The sequence below is a fragment of the Lupinus angustifolius genome, chromosome LG12 (genome assembly GCF_001865875.1).
Source record: "Lupinus angustifolius cultivar Tanjil chromosome LG12, LupAngTanjil_v1.0, whole genome shotgun sequence".
NCBI classification, from domain to species: domain Eukaryota; kingdom Viridiplantae; phylum Streptophyta; class Magnoliopsida; order Fabales; family Fabaceae; genus Lupinus; species Lupinus angustifolius.
Window position 1 is genome coordinate 6,117,738 of NC_032020.1, and position 23,758 is coordinate 6,141,495.

The 23,758-nt window shown below is 34.2% G+C and overlaps 3 protein-coding genes across 4 annotated transcripts; 1 reads left to right on the plus strand and 2 right to left on the minus strand.

Annotated features, from left to right (window-relative positions):
- Nucleotides 2,221-10,363, minus strand: LOC109362243 (probable tRNA N6-adenosine threonylcarbamoyltransferase, mitochondrial). Of its 2 annotated transcripts, XM_019607893.1 has the most exons (14): nt 10,340-10,363; nt 10,050-10,278; nt 9,797-9,841; nt 8,021-8,095; nt 7,569-7,665; nt 6,986-7,076; nt 6,745-6,794; nt 5,473-5,663; nt 5,239-5,324; nt 4,748-4,823; nt 4,537-4,620; nt 4,313-4,427; nt 2,953-3,041; nt 2,221-2,521 (listed from the first exon to the last, which is right to left on the minus strand). In XM_019607893.1, the coding sequence occupies exons 2-14, from the start codon at nt 10,263-10,265 to the stop codon at nt 2,393-2,395; spliced, it is 1,344 nt and encodes a 447-aa protein (XP_019463438.1). In that variant the 5' UTR covers nt 10,266-10,278; nt 10,340-10,363; the 3' UTR covers nt 2,221-2,392. The 2 variants fall into 2 exon arrangements, with proteins under 2 accessions (XP_019463438.1, XP_019463439.1); XM_019607894.1 differs by lacking the exon at nt 10,340-10,363 and having other exon boundaries at nt 8,021-8,091; nt 10,050-10,065.
- Nucleotides 11,571-16,487, plus strand: LOC109362879. Its single transcript, XM_019608946.1, has 4 exons — nt 11,571-12,427; nt 12,823-13,672; nt 14,282-14,471; nt 16,209-16,487. The coding sequence occupies exons 1-4, from the start codon at nt 11,691-11,693 to the stop codon at nt 16,334-16,336; spliced, it is 1,905 nt and encodes a 634-aa protein (XP_019464491.1). The 5' UTR covers nt 11,571-11,690; the 3' UTR covers nt 16,337-16,487.
- Nucleotides 17,155-20,162, minus strand: LOC109361611 (uncharacterized protein ycf20-like). The gene is made up of 3 exons (XM_019607120.1): nt 20,052-20,162; nt 18,903-19,110; nt 17,155-18,183 (listed from the first exon to the last, which is right to left on the minus strand). The coding sequence occupies exons 2-3, from the start codon at nt 19,055-19,057 to the stop codon at nt 17,781-17,783; spliced, it is 558 nt and encodes a 185-aa protein (XP_019462665.1). The 5' UTR covers nt 19,058-19,110; nt 20,052-20,162; the 3' UTR covers nt 17,155-17,780.

The following is a 23,758-nucleotide window of genomic DNA, read 5'->3' on the forward strand; positions in this document are numbered from 1 at the left end:
CTGGTAGGAGGAGATAACTTATCTCCTTATACCAGGAAATACTACATTCCCATATTATATTAATATTAAAAATTAATAAAAATGTTATAAATATTTTTATTTAAATTATTTGTTAAAATAAAAGTAAAAATGTTTGATTCTCCATAATAATAATTTAATAAAAATTAAATCATTTCATATAAATCTTGTAATTTTAAATGAAAATTAATTGATAATATCAAAATTTGATAAATGTTAGTCGGTTTTGACTTATACCTAGAAGAGGATTGATTCACCGTTTTTCTTGTTGAATAAAGATGGCAAAATTGGTCGTCCGACCTATTTAGCCCGCGCTTGTAAATGCCCGTAAAATTTAAGCGGATGCGTGCATGTCCGTATTGGTTAGTGGACAAAATTCAATGCTTTGTCCGTTTTAAAACGGGCTAACGGGCTTGTGGGCGGCCCCTGAGGCATTGTTGAATAATTAAAAAAAATAAAAATTCATATAATAAATGAAATTAAATTAAATAAAATAGTTGAAGATAAAAAATTAACAAAATTTTCGATACTTTATATGAAGTTTAACAAATCACATTAGATTACAATATTTTCAGGGATTAAAAATTACATTACATCATAATTTATTTAAAATTTTATTACTTTTCCTTAAATTATGTTTATGTGCCGCCCGCGGGCCACTCGCTTGCCCAACGGAAATGCCCACAAACGTGGCGGGCAAAACGGGCCGGGCGAAACGGGCAAATAGACAAAATTTATATGCCCTACCCACACAAAAATACGAACTATGCGTATGCGCCCGCGGACAATGTTCTTTTTGTCATCTCTATTATTGAACATATAGGTATGGTAAGATTTTTATAACTCTAGCTACAAAACATCTCAATAAATTTATAGAATGGATTTGAATTTAAAAAGTATTGAAAAAACAAAGTTGGTGACTATTTAAAAGCATAATAGTTAAAAGTACTGATTCGAAAACACAAAAAAAAAGAGTAAAGGGCCAATTTAAAATTTAAAAAACCTATGTGACCAACTTGTAAACAAAAAATACTTAGAAGACTAATCTCATAATTTTATTTTAGTGCCTACGGTGTACTTTTTTTCAATAAAAACTCATAAAAAATGTGTGTGTAACTCACTATGGTTTTTACTTGGTCATTGCTTGCTATTGTTCATGAAAATTAAACTTTAATTACCTTAAAAAGGTTTAATTAACACTTTTGTTTGGTTTGCTATAGGTATCCTCTCACTGGAGGCAATCCTATCCAAACCAGGATCATCCACAGGTACGTGGAACTAACTTTCTCAGCGGATATTAATTTCATCTACAAGACTCGATCCCGAGACTTTGCTTAAGGGGAATCAAACGCATACTACTTGAACCAACACCCGTTGATGTTTAATTAACACTTGATATAAACAATTATATTTTTTATATTTGATAATTACGAAGGAAAAAACGAACTATAAAACATTCCCAAAAATATGGTTGATTTTCTTAAAATATCATTGATTACAAAAATTAGATGTGATGAATAATAGCATGAAGGTTATTTTACACTAAATTGACATTCCAATGTAACCAAAATTCTCATCTAAAAAAGTTAGAATTTAAAATTGTCACTTCTTTCACAAAATAGCATTATATTTTCTAACATTTTTTTCTTGCAAATCTGCTACCAAATATGGACATTGAAAATTCTCATATTCTTCACAAACTAACGTATATGAGATTATTACTTTCCTATAGACATATTTTTCAAATCTCATACCAAAGATGGAAATCTAAGATTTTAATGTATATATGTTACATCCCATATATAAACTCAGCTCGTTTGTTGCTACTAGATTTACATAAGCCAAAAAATAATTCAAATATAGATGTAGCTTTTCCTTTTTTGTGACAAAAGATGTAAAATTATGGTATAATAACTTTAATCAATGTTCATCTCATCCCACTCCACTCTAAATGTCACTTCTTCTACTAGCCACATTTATAGTGTTTGTCCCAGAAGTGGCATTACTTCGCTGGATTTTGTTGTCAACTTCTTGATGGAGTCAGATATTCTGTCTAAGTTTATATTACTCCATGTACCATTTGTTTCTCATTGACCAGAAAAGTAAAACAAGAATTAAAAATACATTAATTTATATTTTCTGACCAATGATAATGCAAGGGTACATGAAGTGGAACACATCTTGGGACAGAAAATGGGTTACGCTACTTTCCCCAGCAAAGAAGAAAAATTTGACACTTTTTTTGTAATATTGGAAACATATGTCACAGCTGAAGACTTCATTTCAGCAATCACTATCAGAGAATGGTACAAAAAAGTTGCTTCCTTGCAGAGCTTCATGAAGAGGTCAAAGCAACAAGGAAGTTCATGCAGTGTCACTGTTGAATTGATGCTTGAATTATAGAAGTAAGAGAAGGATGAACACGAGCCCTTTTCATGGAGCGCGCTTCGCTTTTTCCTTCAGCGTATTCTTCCCCCAGCGGCCACCTTGGACGTAAATCATACTGAAATGAATTACAGTTCATGTTAAAATTTTATTGACTGATGAAACACAAGTATAACATGTGATTACAGATGAAATCATGTGTTGTGGGCTTCAAATTTGAAGAGTCCAAATTAGGCGTGACCAAGTTTTCAGCAATGGGATGAAGTACTTATTACTGAACCATATAGAGTTTTACATTATTAACACCATCAAGGTTCATAAACCAAAGGCTGGAAAATAACTAAAAAAGAACAGGAAAAACATCTTCAGTTGAATAACACAAATATTTTCTATAACCTGAGTTATAACTGATCTTGGAGATAGTGTAAAAAGCATTAACCATTTGTTCTTATTAACATTTATTCACTAAATCCATCTACGGAGTAATAATAGGAAAGCAAATTCAGCATAGGAAAATGTGCTCTAATAGTCAAGGTTCAGAAAACACACCACCATGTCTTCTGGTTCTTCTGCAGGAGGAGGAGGGTCGTATCTTCCCATGCGGAAGTGCTCAATACCAGTCCAAGCAACCATTACACCTATTCAGTTCAAAAGCAAGCTATTAAGAAATCACCAGATTTCTTTTAAAATAAATTAGAAGCAATGACCAGCTTTTTTGCATACACTCCCCATACCCAATTAGGTGGGAGCCTCGTACATTGGGCCGCCCTTTTTTAAGAAAAGAACAGCTTTAACAAAACAAAAACAATCTTTTCTATAAAAAATACCATCCTAGTTTGCTTTTTGAATACAGTGGATACAGAAGATATTGTTGAACAAAATAAAAAACTGTTAGAGAACAGATATTAGATTGATCTATAAAAAGAGAGCACCAGGATTGAGGAATGGACAGTATCTTTTTTTTCTTCTTCGTATGATCCTTAGGAACAGTACCAAAGAAAATGAAGTAAAAGTTAAACCAATGATAAAAAAAGAGTATTAGACTTCATCTATACAAGAAAATCTTGTCAACTTCCTTCCATAAGAGTAAACGAATTTCAGAATCATACAAGTTAGATCGGCACCTCTTTATTGCTCTCAAGTCTCAATGCCAAATATGAATTCTCAGTAGTGCAGGTTTATAAATCTTTAAGCTCCAATCCCTTAGCACATTAAGATGATAATCCTCTGCTTAATCATGTGTAAAACTGTCAACAACTTTAAATTTAGCTGTAATTTTTTAAGTATTTCAAAGGTCAAAATAAATAAATCCTACTCTCATGGACAAACTTCTTTACCCAAAAGTCCATAACTGTCCGGAAAGATGAAAACCATTCCCTATTTTGCACTGCATGACTGATATGTGTGTCAATGTAGCAAATGTTGCTAATTTAGCACTACTCAAACCATATGATAAGCCAACTATGAAAGGAAGCAAATGCGTCAACCTAGCATTATATTTTGATCCACGTCTAGAAGATTGGACAAAGTTTACGCATAACACAGCCCTTCCTTTTTCTATTAGAACCAGCGGAAAGGAAGGCATGGTGTGCAAGAGATTTGGTCTATGTCTCAGAACAGAAATATATTTGAAGTTAATTCAATGATTAGTTAAGCCCTTAAGTATCGGTCTGAGGGCATTTATAGCCCTCTTACCAAAAAAAAGTCAAACACAACTATGTAAAAGCTTGGTTATTCATTCCCCAAACCAAAATAAACCCTATATTAAAAAGGCATAAACTTAATAACTAATAATGCATCACTTTTATTAAGATATGAGACCAGCTATGTAAAGTTTGGCAAAGAAGCACGCCAATACAGGTGGAGTTAGCCTTCTTTACCAAAAGCAAAAGTGAAACTACATGATTACCATTGTCAGTACAAAGCTGGGGAGGAGGGCATATAAGTTGCAGGCCACTCTTCTTCACTACTTTATCAAGTCGAGCTCGAACATGTTTATTTGATGCTACACCACCAGAGACAACCTACAACAATGAACAAGTAGAATTACATTTAAAATTTCCAATGTAAATTAACGGAAAGGAGAGCATTGATATTATCAAACAGAGATCAACATGTTAGACATAAAACTACCATGTATCTGATAGAAGGCTCCATCTTCAATGCCCACTGGATTGCTCGTTCACACCTTTCCTCAAGATGTAGCACTGCAATTCGCTGCTTGACATGTCGAAAATAGAGTAAGACATTGACCAAATAAAACACACTAGTGGCAAAAATACTTAACTAGACCTGAAAGGGAAAGATAATCTCATAATCTAAAATACCACAAAAAATAACTAACCTGAAATGAAGCAGCGATATCAGCACGTGACAATCTGTCTTCATTACTTGCACAAGAAATAGGAATTGTGGCATCACTGCCAATGACAAATATCCTCATAAGTAGGTAATAGTAAAACTAAAAGATCTCTGCACAATCCTGTTGGTAAAAGCTATCAGTCTCAAAATATATTAACAATTATCTGATTATGAGGGAAAAGGAGAAACATTAAATACAACAACAACCAAACCTTTATCCCACTAGGTGGGGTCAGCTATATTGATCGAACGATGTCATAATGTTCTATCATAAATTAGATTCATTGTATTAAACATTAAATAGAATGCAAAAATCAGTTATTTCAACATAGAAAGTTTTTGTATTTAATTTTCAGACAACTACATAAAGGTAGATAGTCAATCAGGTTATGGCATTACCCCATCATTATATTAATTTATTTTGTAAACTAAAAATAAAAATAATTAAAAAAACAGTATAAAATTTCCACGTACATTTTTTTGGACTCAATTGCCAGCCTTACTTGAGTTTTTAGACCAGCATAAGAGAAGTTGCAATCTTTGTGCTGCTTCATTGGAATCTATAATATATTTAGTTATAAACTTAAATCTCCACCACAAGTATAAAGTCATCACAGTAATGTCAGAAAAGGAGAGATAATAAGATACTCAACCTAAGGCAAAACAATAAAGAGTGGGAAAATATATAATATTGTGGGATGCACTTACTGAAAAACTAATTGATTCAGCATTACCCTCAAGAGCAAGCTCTTCAACAGCAGGACCACCACTTCTCCTCATATCAAGTCCAAGCCATTTTGCTGTCTTGTCATATGCCTCACCAATTGCATCATCTATTGTAGTTCCAAGTTGAATGTATTGGCCAAGATCACGTGCAAGAACGAGTAGATTGTGTCCCCCTACAAACAAAAAATGCCATCACCCTAAGAAGATAGCCAAGTTTATTAACATCTAAGAATATAGTCAGCACTCAGCAGTGGTGTCAAATCACAGGTTTCTAATAGTGCAATACACTGGATTTAAAAAACTATACAACAAGAACCATATCTACATACAAAAACAAGCAAAATATTCAAACATTTGACTTAAATATACAATTATGTGTCGACTTTACGAGATTATCAGGGGGGTGAAATTGGAGGTATACAAATTATTGATTTAAGAATGGAAGTTACAGGTTAAAGTCACATTCTTCTATATGTAAAGTTAAGAACAGGGAGAATATGGAACAAAATAAAACTAAAAGTAAGGAGGAAGATTTCAACTTGAGTGAAACGAAAAATCACACCATAACAGAGATTTAGAAAATTGAGCTTGTAGTGTGTCTAAGTCACACAAGTATCCTTTTCAAATTATAGAAGTCAAGGACCAAAAGGTCCTAATTCCTAAACACTAAAGCTGTTAGATGAAAGGCCACGGTTTGGTTTACATCTTCAAAACATCCCTTTATTGTTTATGCAAGAGCCCTCTGGGTTCAAAGCATTGACAATGCTACCTTATATCAAACTGACGTTAGCTGACTACTTGGTCATAAAGGTTCTAAACTTCTAATACTCTGTCAAATACCAATTCTCCACAAAAACATAGAAAGTTCACAATTGGTTTTTCCAACAATGTCAACAATATGAGTGGCACTCCTTTGCCAAATGTGCCAATCATATTGTTTATAGGTCATAACTTTTCTGATGTAGCTTGATTAAAAGTACAGAACGTTAGCAATTAGCATCATAAACAAAACATGATGTCACATGCTGCAAAACTACCCTACGTTAAATATCGAAACTGTCTAAAATCACTAGAAAAATAAATTTGGATTTGTACAATGTGTCCCTTACTACCTGATTCCTTCAAATATTAACTTCAATTAGAAATAGTAGGTCGGTAATTCAAGGAAGGAAAAATAAAATAGATTAAGTGTCAAGAAGAAAGGTAACACAATTAATAAAACTAACATCCGAAAAGGGAATACAAGAAGATTACCTGAAACTAGTAGCGCTATGAATGGAAACTGCAAATCTTTCTCAATTAACCTAAAACAAAAGGTGTGTATGTCTTACAAAGAAAAGCATAACTTCCTAAGGTGTCTTGAAAAATATTGACAAATTCTGGAAGCATAAAAATATAGAAATTAAGTTTCCATTTCAAATGTTGCAATCATGCTTCTGCATCCATCTATTAGGCTGAAAAGTACATATTCATTTGAGAGCCATTATTGCTTTACCTGGCTACCAGAGCATGTGCCTCCATATGATGTATGCCAATAATTGGTAAACTAAAGCTCCCAGCAATTCTCCTAGCTTTTTGCACTCCCACTGCAATGTGCAAAAAACATACCATGGAATGTGAAATTGATAGGATGGATACCACTAAAGCATATGAAATGAAGTTATTGGAAAAGTTTACTGAAATATGCCTTGCAACAACGACTAGAAGTCAGCAATAGAAACCATTACCAATAATTTGACCAATTAAATTTGAATAGCTGAAGTTAGTGACTTCTTTGCATTATTTAATATACAGTAACCCTACTTATGAAATGAGTTGTGGCCAATAGTTTGCAACATCTGGAACAAAATTTGTGTGGTGGGGGGGCAAACATGCTGCCAATTCCCATAGGATAGTGACACTACTACTGCATGGTACTTTGCCTAATAACTAATGGTTCTATATTATTTGGAGAATAACAAAATTACAACTTCATTTCATTGATATTTCAACTACAGATTAAATAATATCAGCAGCCTGTACATATATTAATATGTATTTAAAATGAATTTCCTATTGAGCCTAATATCATGTATTACCACGAAGACAGAGACCTAAACCAGGACCAATAGTCACGGCAACTGCAGTGAGATCCTTCTCAGTCATATAAGCTTTATCGAGGGCTTCTTGCACAACCTATAATAAATTGCTAGAACATTATACCCATGTCAGTAACCAAATAAGGTTAACAGAGAAAAAGAAAGAGGTATAAGAAACCATAACAGAAATCTGTTTGAGAACCTGGTGGAGCTCTCCAAAGACCATCCTAGGGGCCCACGAGTAACTCAAAAGTTACATCCTACCAGGGATATGTTCAAAGGATCTCCACCAGTTCCCTAGGACTACTAGGAGGGATGTGTGCATTCACCACATAGAAACCTTCCAACAGTTATTATGAGAGAAAACAAACTCAGGACATACATTGTTTGCCCTGATCTATGCAGGGAGTATTCAAGTTGGGATGTACTAATAATATAACAGAGTGCTGTACCCGGTCTATCACTTGAGAGTGGGCTTCTTCTGCCATTTTTGGAGCAACACCTCCATATTTCACAAGCAAATCTGCCTTGATTTGGATAAATTAAACAGATAGAGAGAAAGAAAGTAATGTTAGTTAACTGAGAGGATGAAATAAATATAGAGACTATAGAGACATGTGGCCAGTAAGAATAGACCTTATATCTCTGTTGGATAAAGGGAAAGAAACTACCCGTGAGTTCTGCTAATCCCATTGTTTGGCAGTAGGAATTGTTACCACTGACAAAATACAAACATATGGACTATGGCAATATCCATACTAAAGACATCTAACATTTTTACTTATTTAGATTTTTTATTTTATAGAAGATATAAAGTGATATTCTTTCATGGTGAGCAGATGTAGAATAGTAAAAGGTTACATCACATCTTTGAATGTCCATTTTTACACATCACACCCATTGTAAAATATTTGTCTGATTGAGATCTGTTGTTTTCGTCTCATGTACAAAGGTTTTCAAATATTTAACATTATTAAGTTTATGAGATACAAATGAATTGTCACATGCTATCAATAGTCATAAAGGCATCCAATAGGACATTAACACTTTTCTGCTCAACGAAACAGTGCATAATCAAATAAAGGTGACTCGAACCATTGGTTCTTAATCATAAGGCAGAAAGTGCAATCACCAAAAATCCACACAATCTTAGCATGCATCTCATAACGATCATTAACCTTATCAGAAGTAACAAAATTGATATAGCCAAAATTTCTTTGTACTAGTTTAGGCAACAATGAAATTTACCTTAGCAATATGTTAATTGATTTCAATTTTCATCGCTCTATCATATCATTATATCTCCTTATGCAGCCTTAAATCATTTTATCTAATGTACAAGCATCCACCTCGGTCAGACAATCATAAGTTCCTTCTTATGTTTTTGACTTTTCGTTCAGGCCTGGAATATGCATATCATATTCAAAGAATACAGTCTAACTTTAAACACAATTACCCAACACAGTGGTTGGTCACAGTGCAAGTGGACTGCAATCTATGTGAACTTTGCCCACAGTGATTATGATGGTATTCAAAATCTAGAATCTTCTGCACTTTGGATAGTTCACCTAACCACCACACCACCTCCTTCCCAAAATTGGAAGAGTAACCAGTCAAAGATACACAAAAAAACTCCCATTCAACTCTCTGAGATAGCCAATGCAGTAAGGGAAATGCATTAAGGCACAGTTTCACTGTAAGCGTGAACAAGTTTTCTAATGTCAGTGTTTGCTGCCATCTCACTGATGAAAATGGCAGAAAACTTATCATTACCCATCACTGGCTAAGAGCTTGTTTGTTTGGATTTTTAAAAAATGCAATTTTTAATTTAAATACTTCTAAATAAAAAAATTAAACTGCAAGGATAAGGTTGCCTACATCTACTATTCCCAAACTCCACTAGGTGGGAGCCTCATGCATTCGGTTGCCTTTTATAAAAAAAAACAATTAAGCTATTTGAATAAGCTTCAAAAATAAAAAATAAAAGCCCATAAAATTCAAAAAAATGGTATTTTTCTCATAAGCTAGAAAGAACTTTTGATTTAGACAAAAAAAAAAACTCCAAAGGAAACAGCAATATCACAAAATCACTTTATAAAAACTTATCTAAACACTCCCTCCCTAAACCAACCTTCAATATTATGCAACTCTTCATTAAATTGACTAAAATACATATATACTACACTTGACTATAAGCACCAAACCAAATTCAGCAGCACAAACAATACCTGCGAAGACACCACATGGCTCAGAATTTCACCATTGCTTCTGACCTAAAAACCATAAAAGGAGGAACCAATGAATCACAAAAGACTAAATAAATAAATTAATAACAATAACAACAATAATAGCTATGATAGGGATAAAATGACATAAACCCTTATAACTCATAAATTGCCTAAAGTAATCTATAATTCACAGTTATGACAGTTATGTCGTTCTTTATAAGTTAGTTAGCCAGCAATCGATGTAGTTACTCACGACAGCGGCGGCAGTGTCATCGCAGCTGGTTTCGATGCCGAGAACAATTAAGTCGCCGTGGCAGTTCGCCGCTGCCGTAGAAAGGGTATTGTAAGAGGAGCGTGGGATGGGAGAAGAGGGAAGTGGAAGATGGATTCTGCGGAAGTTGGAGAGTGCGGTGAAGAATGAAGGTTTGGGAAGGAAATTAAGGCGGGAAAATGTTGATGCAGCAAACATTGTAGAGAGAGAGAGAGTATTTTGCGAAGGAAAAGAAGAAGGAAGAATTGTGAGTTGTAGGAGCAGACAAAGGGTGAATATGGCTGATGGAGAGAAAACCAGATAACATTTATTTTTGAATAAATTATTACATGGTGCAATGTTGTGAAATACGAGCCGGACGTCAAACCGGCAAAGATCCCGTATTAAGTTTAAATGGTTTAAACCATCCGGTCTGACCGGGTGATTTCTTACATAATTAATAATTTTTATTTATAAATATATAATTATATATAAGTATAAAACTTTATATAATTAATAATTATGTATAATTATATTGAAATAATATTTATTTATCTTTTTTTGGATCGTAGTAAAACAAAATATTAGAACGTTATCCCTTTTTTTTAATTTTTAAGTGAGCCGTCCGGTTTACTTCCCGGGTTTAACACGGTCGGACCGGATTTTCTCCGGTTCAAAGCGGTCAAACTCTCATTTGGTTAAGACGACAAACCAGAGCCGTTTTCAAGTCCGGTCAGCAGTCAGACCGTCCGGTCCGATTCTAACAACACTATGCTCAAGTGTATGGTTTAATGGAGGGAGATCACCTGTTCATATGATATTTATTTGATGTTTCAAGTCAATTAGAATACTTCATTTTATTATTTTTTTGTTTTTAAATTTTTTTATTTTATCCGCACGTTAATATATGATTGACTTGAGACAGTGAATGAGATACCGTTGGAAACATGTGATCTTCATCCATAGTTTAATAACCTCTTCCCTACATAATATTTACAAGGATTTGTTTGGGAGTTATATTTTGGAGGAAAATGAAGGAAGAAATTTAATCATCTCATAAATATATTTCATTGCCAAATTCTTCCATTTTCTTTTGTTTCCCCTCCAAAATCTAACTCTCAAACCAATATATTATTTTAGAGAATTTGTAAAAGAATATATAATTTTCATAATGTTTATATTATAATAAGAGTTAGTCTAGTGGTGTATGGTCTGTTAGATTCTCAAGATGACTAGAATGTTAAAAGTTTGATTCCTGATTCCTGTGAGTGACCTTCTTACCTTGTTGGGAGTGAAAGTCACGCATATCAAAAATAGTTCCTTAATAACAAGAGTTTTACATTATTATTGTATCATTTATATTTGTTTTTCTATCTCTTCAAAATCACTTTAAAAAAACATAATTGAAATAAATGATGTATGATAATAAATCTTGACTATTTTATAAATATTAATCTCATTTTATAAAAGAGATTTCCCCCTTGATATTTAATTAATTTAAAAATATACCATGTAAGAATAGAACAAGATCCTCGTGTCCCTGGTCCATGGAAGAGTTGAGAATTGAGTAATGAACTCAGCAATAACATCAGCAACATCTCTCATTCCACAAAAACACTGCATAAAATTCTGATCCTTTAAAACATGCCACCATCTCTTCCTCTACGCAACCCATCACTACCATTCATCCATTTTCGTCCTTCAACATCTCTCATTCGAACCCGTTCATTCCAACCACCACTAATGTCTTTCTCTTCTTTTTCTTCTTCTTCTTCTTCTTCCACAACCAACCCTGAACAACAACAAAAACAAAACCAAAACATAGACGAAAACAAACTCACCCATGTTCTCAAATACCATAACCAAACCAAACATGCTTTTAACAACTATGCAAGAGGACCCCATGGTCTTGATTGGGCTAACCAACCAAACCCATTTCGTAGATATCTCTCTTCTCCTCTTCTCTCTCTTGAACACTTACCTACTCAAAAAACACCAGAAAATGAACCCCTTTACTCTTCTCTATTCCTTTCTCTTCCTTCTCCAAAACCCATTTCCAAATCCACCATTTCTCAGTTCCTATATGATTCCCTTGCACTTTCGGCTTGGAAAGCTACGAGCTTTTCAACTTGGTCTTTAAGGGTGAATCCGAGTAGTGGTAATTTACACCCCACTGAGGCTTATATCATTGCACCTGCTATAGAATCTTTATCTGATACCTCTCTTGTTGCTCATTATGCTCCAAAGGAGCATTCTTTGGAACTTAGAGCTCAAATCCCTTCTGGGTTTTTCTCCAAATTGTTACCCGCTAATTCTTTTCTTGTTGGGTTGTCTTCCATTTTCTGGCGCGAGGCTTGGAAATATGGAGAACGTGCTTTCAGGTAAGAACTTAAGCTTCCCTGTTATATTTACATAGGACAATTTAAAGTTTTAGCTTAGGTTGCTTGAAGATATAAAGCTTGAAATTGTCTTGTTTAGTTTATTTATAACAGGGTTATATTTGATTATCAAGTTTCTCTTAAATTATTTTTAAGTGTATTAATTCAATATTTAGCCAGCATCTTTATGCTAGAAAGTGAAATAAAAAATATATAATGTTATATTCATAATAATCATTACTCTTCATATAGATGTGAGCTATTCATGAAATAGTAATGTCAGTCAATCATTTAAGCAATAGAGTGTAACTTTGGACTTAGATTTATGTGTTTAACTAAAATAAATGTGTTTGATCGAGTATTATGAATAGCTCAACTCATTTATACTCTTACTTAAGGTACTGTAACCATGATGTTGGTCATGCCATCGCTGCTGTTACGATGGCTGCTGCGGGGCTTGGTTGGGATGTGAAGGTTTTAGACTCCTTAGGGTGTGAGGAATTAAAGTCTCTTATGGGGCTTCATGTTTTCCCTGAATTTGAAATTCCATCAAAACCTGTTAAAGGAAAGATTCCGGAGATTGAGTTTGAGCATCCTGATTGTGTTATACTGGTTTACCCAAGTGGAAACAATGGGTTTGATGTAGATTACAAAGAGTTGAGTTCTGCCATTTTGCAGTTTAACAAGTTAGAGTGGGTAGGGAAGCCTAATTCGCTTAGCAAAGAGCATATATGTTGGGATGTTATTTATAGAACCGCTGAAGTTGTGAAAAAGCCTTTGACATTGGGAGATAGGTTCTCGGTTGAGCCATTTGGAAGGAGCGGAGTTTATAGTGAAGCTTCATACAAGGGCTTTACTGTTAGGGAAGTTGTTAGGAAGCGCAGAAGCGCGGTTGATATGGATGGAGTTACAGGAATTGAGAGAGATACATTTTATCAGATTCTAGCACATTGCCTTCCTTCAGGTTGCCAAACTGGAGAGAAGCAACGGAGACAGCTTGCCTTGCCATTTCGAGCCCTACCGTGGGATGCCGAGGTGCATGCTGCTTTGTTTGTTCACAGAGTGGTTGGGTTACCTCAAGGCTTATATTTCCTGGTGAGGAACGAAAATCATTTTGACGAGTTAAAGAAAGCTATGAACCCTGACTTTGTCTGGGCCAAACCAGAGGGCTGCCCTGATGATCTTCCTCTGTATGAACTCCTGAGATATGATTGTCGGCAGGTTTCGAAGCAACTTTCATGCCATCAGGTACATAATATTAGTGGTTGTCTATTTGTCTTTCTAAATTTTCACACTGCATGATTGAGTTTTTTAAATGCGGAAAACTGTTTTTACATGATCAAATAGTGCTCCAGTTTCAATTGTGAGAGTGAGACATTTGTTGAGTGAGAGATAAAAAAAAGGTTCCATCTCTTTTGGGATGATAGTGTTGAGGGCTTCAGGCTTTGTTCCTATTACTTTTAATTTTTATGTATTCTAGATCTTGCTTTTGACTGAGAAGTTATTGTTCGTATTCATTGTATCAGCTTAACAGTATATTTAGCTCTGATAAGTAAACTACCAACTTAATCTCGCACACAATTGTCATCCAATAGCTTTTTATAACTATTTTTCGTACTTCGTAGATTAAGCTTTTGTTTATTGTTGTTAGAAAAGTCTTTAATTTGAATTTGGGTATCAAAACTTGAAGTTATTCTTTTCCTTTGTTGTCTAAAAGGCTACTAATTTTGAGGGACATGAATTATTCATGGTTTGTGATTATAATATTAAAATGCTTTTGCTGTTGTTTTATAATAGTATTATTTCTTCGTAAATTAATGCATATTGTCTCTCCTTTTAAATGCCACCCACTTGCAGGACATAGCAAGTGATGGTTGCTTCAGCCTTGGTATGTTGGCTCGTTTGGAGCCGACTTTGCGTGAGAAGAATGTATGGATGTACCCTCGTTTATTTTGGGAGACCGGAGTCCTTGGACAGGTGTTGTATTTGGAAGCACATGCTGTTGGAATCTCAGCAACTGGAATTGGTTGCTTCTTTGATGACCCCGGTAAGGTTCTAGTTATCACCATTGCTTTGAGAGTTGTGGTCTGGTGGCAGTTATTTGTGGTAAATGTTGCATATGTTGCCGAGTTCATGCTAAGAATGAATTCTATACAAGAAATAAAAAAAGGGGTTCAATGCAAGAGGCTTCCACCTAGTGTGGTCTGGGGAGGGTAGATGTGAACAGTTTTTCCTCACAAGTGGAGAGGCTGTTTCCAGGATGTGAACAGTCTTACCTCGCAACAACCTTAAAAAAAATCATAATACGTAATAAATGCATTAAGGCAATTGGACTTTCAGATCAAGTGAGCTTTGATAATTTGGCATCTTGCTTCCATGCTTCATAATGTTGATGCACTTCCCTAACTCATTTTTTAAATTTCATTATGGGTTGAACTCATTTAGGTTATCCGTTAAAGATATGGTACCATACCATGTACTACAATGTAGATTAAAACTGTACCGATACCCCCCAAAATGCTTGAAGTACAATCATGCTTGGTATGATGATAACCAGAACAGGCTTCATTTACACAATTATTTGGGATGTTAACAACTTTGTACCTTTGTCTTAGATATCACTGATGAGGATTTTATATACCAAAACAATCCATACAAAATATGGAACTTGATTTTTCTCTCTTAAGATCCAGTAGGAAGTAACCATTTTCAGTCAGTATTTCTATATTTAAAGCAGAACTAAAATCCCTAGTCATTGTAGAAAATTTATGGTAGCAGTATATTCAACATGGATTTATTCTGATTTCTGAGCCTTGTACAGGCTAATGGGATCTAAACCTTATTATTGCGGGAGAAAAACCTATGTGGAGATGTATGTAACATGTCATATTTGGAGACAAATGCATTTATTTTTTGGTGCTATCATTTAGGACTAAATTTTATTTAGAATTAAATTTTTAATGTGTTATCAAGATTTTGTTGGTTATCTTTACATAGATATGTTTCCACGCAAGTCTTTCTCGTTATTGTGGTCAATTAGGTCACCTAAAGGCTAAAGCAAAGCCATTTTAAAGGAAAGTTTATTAGATAGTAGTATTTTAAGGATGGATAGTCTTTTTACTTGTAATGCAGATTGAGGCAGTAATATATGCAGAGTGAGGCAATAATATGCGCAATTATAGAAGACTCTTGTATGTGATTACAATAATGAAATTTGACATCTCTACATTAATAACATCAATTATAGAAGACTCTTTCTACATTAATATATGCAGAGTGAAATTTGATTACAATAATGTAAATATATATATTGTCAGCAGAAGTGATTTGTTCGTTTGTATTAATTTAAAGAAGTTTTATGTACCATAAAGTCCGTTAAAGATTATGTTATTTGGCTGTGAACATTTTGTTTTAGAAATTCATGATCTGTTTGCGAGTTAGGTTTTGGAGGAGAATAAAAGAAAAAAGAAAGCTTAAGAACCATAAATTAAACAAATGAGATGATTATGAAATCTTCCATTTTCATTCTTTCCCATCTAATTCGCAAACAAACCCTTAGATATCAATGTTTTGTAAATGAATATGATTTTTGATCTAGCGTTGCTCTGTTCATATAGCCGATCTCACCTAGTAGGATTAAGGCTTCATTGTTGTAAAATCCTTTTTTATATTAGAATGAAAACCGAAGTGCAATGTTTTTTTTAAATGGCTTATATTATACACAGTTTAAATTATATTCGGGCATTATTTTAATGATGGGAAGCTTTTTTTGTATTTTTTGCAGTGCACCAGTTACTTGGGTTAAAGGGATCATCCTTCCAGAGCCTTTATCATTTTACTGTTGGAGGACCTGTGTTAGACAAGCGCATCATGAGCTTACCAGCATATCCAGGCCCTGATTTAGTTGGTTGATGCTCATGTCTTATAATGACTTCAATTTGCTATTCAATTTTAGAGACACTTGCATCACAAAATGTCTATCAAATCAATCTCTCCCAAAACACTCTTCTTCATATTGTCATAATATCCATGTATATGCGACGACATACATACACATTTATGATGTATATTGTCTTATTCTCATAAGCAAGTTTCCATTAATTTGATATATGCATAATGGAGGTTTATCACAAGGTGCACTAAGCCACTAAGGGTGTTGTGTTAAACAATGTTTATTGTTAATTGATATTCATATGGATTAGATTGATTGACATTATGATAAGTGACACACTAAATTGTTATTAAAACTATCAAGTCTGTTCAAAATGACGTTAGCCTAATAGTGTAAAGTCCTACTAGGTCTACAGAAAAACCAAAACAAAAAAAGTTAAGGGTTCAATTCATAAGAGCGACAATTGTTAACTCTGAAAGAGATTAGTTTCTTACTCATAAAGTGACTTGGTAGTACAAAAAAATGAGAACAAATTGTTACTTTTTAACATCAAGGAACCAAGCTGATTGAGGATGTTAATAAACAAATTTATGTTTTACTCTTCGAAACTATGAAAAGCAGAATAAAGTTGATGAGTAAAAAAAAAAAAATGTTCAATACAAAAGAAGCCACTAATAAAATAATGACCAGTGTTGAAAAAATTGAAATCAAAATCAAAATTTGTCATATATTATAGCAGTATAATGAAGTTAATCAAAACAAAACACAAATTCAAACACAATGATTTCTATATATAATCTTCATTAATTTTTACTTGGCAGAATCCTTCAAGTACAAGTAGGTGAAAACTGATAGAGGCAAACAAATTAGTCTCAGTACATGTTTTCAGCACCTTCTGCATAAGTTCAATGAAGTAAATTACAACAATATGTACCAGAACTTTCAAGAGGTAAATGTACATCCGAAATGCAAATAATCTCCTCTACAAATTATACATGGACATATACACAAAATGACTAACTTTTCACCAGATCCTTCAATAGTATACTGATATAGACAACATATCAATGAATCAAGAAATGGCCTTATCAGCAGTTCTTGATGGAGGCTGAAAGATATCCCTGATAAAAAAGACGAATGAAACTTAGGAATACAGGTACGGAGTGATACGTTTCTCTCAACAGAGTTTATGGTGAAACTTAAAATAAGTTGTTGAATATTTCAGTGTCCTCTAGTGAAGGCCGTTGCGATGCTGATCAGATGCAGAAGACCAACCTTACAGCTTCCATGTACTAGATTCAAAATATAAACACTGGCTTATTACATCCAGAGATGTGAAACTTTCACATAACATATTTGTGATGAATAACTGCAATTCTGCAAAGACTGTGAGCCAACAGCACAAAAAATGGCCGATATTTCACATGGGAGCGGGGGATTGCTGCATCTAATAATGCAATCAAATCAATATTTAAATGAATCCAAGAAAAGTCCCAGTGTTAGGCCAGTCTTCCAATAATTAAAGAAGGAGATTAGGCTCCTACTCTTGCTAACAAAAGGAAGAGAAGCCCGGTACATGAGAGCCCCGATGACTTCTACGATAACCACCGCAAAGGCAGCCGATAGAATATCCCAGTCACCAGTTTGTCCAATAACAGTGGCAAAGGCAGTTGCACAGTAAAATCCAACCAAGAAGAAAAGAACTTTCACAGGAAGGTTTTTCTTTACCTCTTGAATCTTAGTACCTATATTGGTCTGAAACTCTTGAACTACTCTAATTAAGCGTGTTCTCCGATTACTGCCATTAGAAGTGGAAGAACTAAAACTGCTGTCATCTACACTGCTTCTAACAGACCATGCCATCCTCCTGAAGTGTGATATAAGGACTTAATATCCAAAGAAAAAGTTCACTCAATAACATATACATTATTATCTTTATGTAATTGATTTACTATTGTCATCTATAGGGTGTTTTAAGTGATTCAAACAGCATGCAAGCATGTGCAAACAGATGTAAATGTTCATATTTATATCCCAATAGCTGAAAACTATAAAACATTTAATTTTAATTTTAAAACAATCCTACCCTACCCTTCTGAAATAACACAAATATGACCTTCTTTATAATTTGCACACCATCTCCATAAATCTATCATGATTCAAGTAATAAAACACATTTTTCTTATACCCGGAAGGTAATTTCCAGCATGGTAATGTAACCCAAAATTGTCAGGTTTCAACAATGATACACATGCACAATTAGCAATCAAATTATACTCACATCAACAGGAGTGGTGTTTGAAGACCCAACTAAAACCCCTTTAACATTTTGAATACGTAATAACCTAATCAAAGAAGTGAAAATCTATAATCAAGTAAAATACTGGTCTAATCTGCTTAATTAAAAGACATGCTTAAAATATAACCATGTATAAAACATAACTACAAATCGCAAGGTATGTATGTGTTAACGTTAATTTCTTACAGAAACTCCAACTATCCATAATAAGTTGAAGTTAGCCCACTATATGATCCCAGATTATCTGCCAGGATAGACTATCGTAAGCATAAACCTCTCCGACTTACTTGAAATTGTTAATTACACAAGGTTGAGCAAAACTGAAGAAGCATGAAGAGCATTGCTTCTGGCCAAAAGTGGTTTTGTAAAAGAATGCAGCAACACCAACTTTAGAAGCTCCGGAAGTGGTATAATCAAGAGATATAAACTTGAAACTTGTCATATACCCAAATGATATCACTCTGATAGCAAGCACATTCAAACTCCTCACTCCTCCTGGTGATAATAGTATAATACAAATTTTAAGAAACACCAATAAGCACAAATAAAAAACCAAATGCACAGAAGGATGACTAGCTAATCATAAACAACCGAAATGCTCCAAAACAACAATTATTATTGGACAAATAACTGGAACCATTAGAGAATTGTGACCATTTTTCCATATCAGGTTGAACCCTCCTTGATTATATATATCACTATAAGTTTATCAAAAAACAACAAGTGTCAGATACTGATACATGGATCAAACAACACCTTAATTTCCTATCATAAATCATATCTAAATACAAACCATTTACATATTACATTTATCCCTTTCAACGGTTTCGTCTATAGTTTTGTCTCGTCTCCTTCTACCTCTAGTGATTAGGCTACTCTTCATACGACCTAATCTCCATGTGTTTTTATACGTCTTCTTCACACACGTCCGAACTCTATAACACGATATTCTACCATCTAAGAACTCCTTGAGAATTTTGAATATGCAGAAACATCAAATATGAAACACCCATGTCTTACTAGCAACTCCAGACATTTGGGCTTTTTACATGCATATTGATATTCATCTTCCTTATCCTTTCTTATGCAAACCTCAATAACCCAGAAATAATAAAGACAACATAAATGAATTTAACATTCAAAGTGCAACTAAACATTCCCCTTCTTTCTTTCTATTCTTTCTCCCTTATCTTACACTATGCTCTCTACTTTCTACTCAACTTAACCCCTTTCAACGTCAATTTTTACAATGAATAGCATAGATTAAAAATCCCAAAATAAAATTTACATTTTTAAGCTTTAATTCATTCTGGGTCTTATGAATGAAACCACATTGATTGGTTATTGGAAGAGATATATAATAATAGGGTTAAAAATGAGAATAACTAGTTGAAATTGTGAAAAGTAGAAGTGATTGAGTGAAGTTAGAATCTTACAGAGTCTGGGAGCAAAGTGAAGCTTATGACTTCGAAATTTGGCGACGAAAAGCTTCTCGCTTCCCCTCACTTATGTTCATTCTAATATTCTATGGCTCCAACGTTTTGGGTTTTTTTCCTTCTTTTCGAAACAAAAAAACAACAACAAAAATACACAAATAGGGGTCGAGGAATGTATTTTCTCATATAAAAAAGTATTTGTTTTTCTTCAAAATTTACTTTTATTTTTAACATTATGTAATGTTATGGCACATATATAATAATATGTATCAATAAAGCATAAGTTTAGGGATGAGGATCTTCTGTTTTATACTTCTGTCCCAAACCATGTCTTGTCTAATAATATTTTGCCATGTCATTTAAAAATCCACTTCATACTTAACACCTTTAAACATGGTTACTTTTTCTTAAAGGGTGTTATTATCTTTTCTTCTTTCTTGTCTTCCCCTAAGTAGAACAAATCATTCTCTATGTGTGAACGAGTTCTACTATTTCATCTCACCACAGAAGAGTGCTATGCGCATAAGAGAGATAAAAGAACAGTTGGGTCCTCTGATTATTGATGATACGATTGCCATTGATGTAGAGAAGATTGGAGGAGATGTATTGGCGGTAAACAATATCTTGCATAAAGCTTTGTCTTTTCAGAAACATCTTTTGATTATGGTCAAACAATTTCATGTTATCTCTTCTCATTAGTTATTCATTTTTTAAATTATCCTGATTGGAATGGAATTAGTGGCTATATAGTAAAAAATTGCATATTAAATGTTGGATGAAATGTCTAAAAGACTTTACATGTGCATATAACTTGACAATATGTTAGAATTGCATAACAGAGTAAATTATACAAAATTATAAAATCATAATACATGGCCAAGGGAGTTTTACATTTTTTTTGTGTCCCCCTAAATTGGTAATGGAAGGGAGTTTTTTGTTTAATTTTTTTTTGTTCCCCCTAAATCGGCAATGGGGGTGGGGGAGTTTTCTATTTAAATTTGTTTTTTAATTTTTTTCTCCCATATGATTGTTCACACACAATACAAGTGGCACATGGGGGGACACAAAAAAAATATATGTAAAACTCTCTCCATTGCCGATTTAGGGGGGACACAAAAAATATATGTAAAACTCTACCCATTGCCGATTTAGGGGGGACACAAAAAAAATGTAAAACTTCCCCCATTGCTGATTTAGGAGGGAGAGAGAAAAAAAATTACTTAATATATAAACTCCCCCAACATTGACGATTTTCGGGGGAGAAATAAAAAAAAAGTAACTCGGCAACTGAGAAGCCGATTGTATTTACTTTTACACTACTTTGATAATTTCTATAAAAGGTGCACCAAGACCGTAATTTTTCGGTCAAGGTGCACCATGTAAGTAAAACAGCCCCAATTCTAGGCATAAAGCATGTTAGGTTTCACTCTCATGACATCCCAACCTATGACAATCCATACTTAACTCCCCTAGAATACCTATGACTGTGTGTGTAACGCCTCGAAAATTACTCCATAAATATTATGCAAAAAAGTGGGTAATTTTTTTTGAATAATGTAATACAAAATTATTTTCCTTATATTCGTTTCCTTTTCGGGATATCACTTTAAGTAACATAAATTGCATAAAATTAATAACCGTTACCTAATGGTAACAAAAAACAACTCAACATATCTTTGAATAATTCTTCATTGAAAGAGCGTGAAACGTTAGTACAAAATACAAGGCGGAATGAAATCTCCACCTTAACTGAAACTATACAAAATAGGTTGAGTCATTCAGCACATCAAAAGTACCCTGAACAGATACCCTACCCAAAAAGCCAAACAAAAAAGGAAATGGCTTATAACGGCTAGCTCCAGTGTTTGCGGGTACGCTAGAACACTCGCTCGAATCCTCTTCCATCTTGGAGTCAGAGGAGAGGTCTACTACCTCGATGGAGTCCTCTGTGTAGATTAACTCCACACAATCCTCCTCTTCAGCTTCCAGCTCCTCCACCGGTTCATAGGCCGGATTCTGCGACCTAATATCTGCTCTCGCATCTGTCTGAGGTTCGAGCATGATCTTCCGAGCGACTCTCCTCCACTGTGTGGAACAGATCACATCGTCCCAACTCATACGCCTTGTAGATGGCCCTGCAGCAATTAGTTCGCGAGGAGTCACAAACTGAGTAGATGGTACGGCAAGTGTCGGCCTCTGTTCTGACAGAGTGAAGGAAGCCTATAAGTCCGCATGATGGGATGTGAAGCGCATCGTGGAGCCATCGCACACCATCTTCAGGTCCAAGGAACAAGGGTCTGTGTAGGTGTAGTGGTTTTTGTCAATCCTCCATGCCCCTCTTGGGACATCGAGAATCGGCAACTCCAAATCGTTGTTGAATGACCCATATGAACGAGAACACGTACCGAAGACAAGCAGAAAGAAAAGGGAGTAAGACATCTAATAAATATTATTCATTGACAGAGTGAAATTACACAGAATATCATAATCAGACAGACACACATAATATACACAATATATATATCACATACACAAATGCAAATGATGAATGATGTTATAACTCAAACAATGAGGATCAATATCCATGAGCTCAATGTATGAATGCTATATTTATTTAATTCATCCTTACACCAATATCCTCTCAATCAACTATTCAGAAATAACTGAGAGTACATGTCCCATAACAAGCCGATTTGAATGCACCAAATTATTCCTCGCAAGGATATATGATCGACCTGTTCCAAAAGAACTATCCATTCCAAGATGGTGTTGTATCAAACACTTTTTGATCAATATCCAAATACAAATGAGTGACTTTGCTGGATTTTGTCAATTAGCTTTGCCTGATTTTTGTGTCAATTGCCATTAAGCATGGAATATCAAGGAAATGATTAAGGCCAAGTTTAGGAGAGTTAAGCTACAGCCAGAAAGCCAACCCTTATGAATCATGAATCCAATTCTTTGTAGCCATTTGAGCTGAAAATTTCTTTTTCAAAATCATGTACCCAAGCCACAATGAAATACATCAATCCCCATACCCATGGAGAAAGATCATTAGTGCATATGGTTTTTAATTATTATGTTGGGAAATGGACAAAATTGTGATTTATGTATCTGAGTTGGAATGTGAATCAGAAATTCTCATTCTTCAATTATGTGTGAATGATAAGCATGAGGCAGTGAAAAAAAAAGGTGTGAATCATGCTAAAATAAGTGAAGAATCAAAATGGTTAGTAGCATAAGCGATGATTTGGTGAAAGAAAGTTGAAAGTGGACTTCAAAGTGAACAAGTAAAAGAAGTTGGAGTATGTACTAATGGTCTACCTCCTTCTTTGTATCCCAGAAAAACAAAGTTTCTTTGTAGCCAAGCCTCATTACAACCATATGTCAAGCCCTTGAGATCCTTGATTGAACATGTGTACATGGCATAACTGAAATGAAAGGCAAAGTTAAATTGTATGATTCTAGTAAAGAATTGAGTGAAACACTTCACCCGAGAGCATAAGAGAGTTCCTATGATTGAATTGAGTAACTATTCTTGCTACTCTATTTGAACTTAAACTGCATACATATTGTGTAATCACTTGGAACTTGGATCACTATGATCAAGCATGAAACAAGTCTTCTTGAAAAAGTTTCACCATGATTCTAGATGATTGACACGATTGAACTAAATTGTTTAAAAATCAAGTTCACTACTTTGTTGA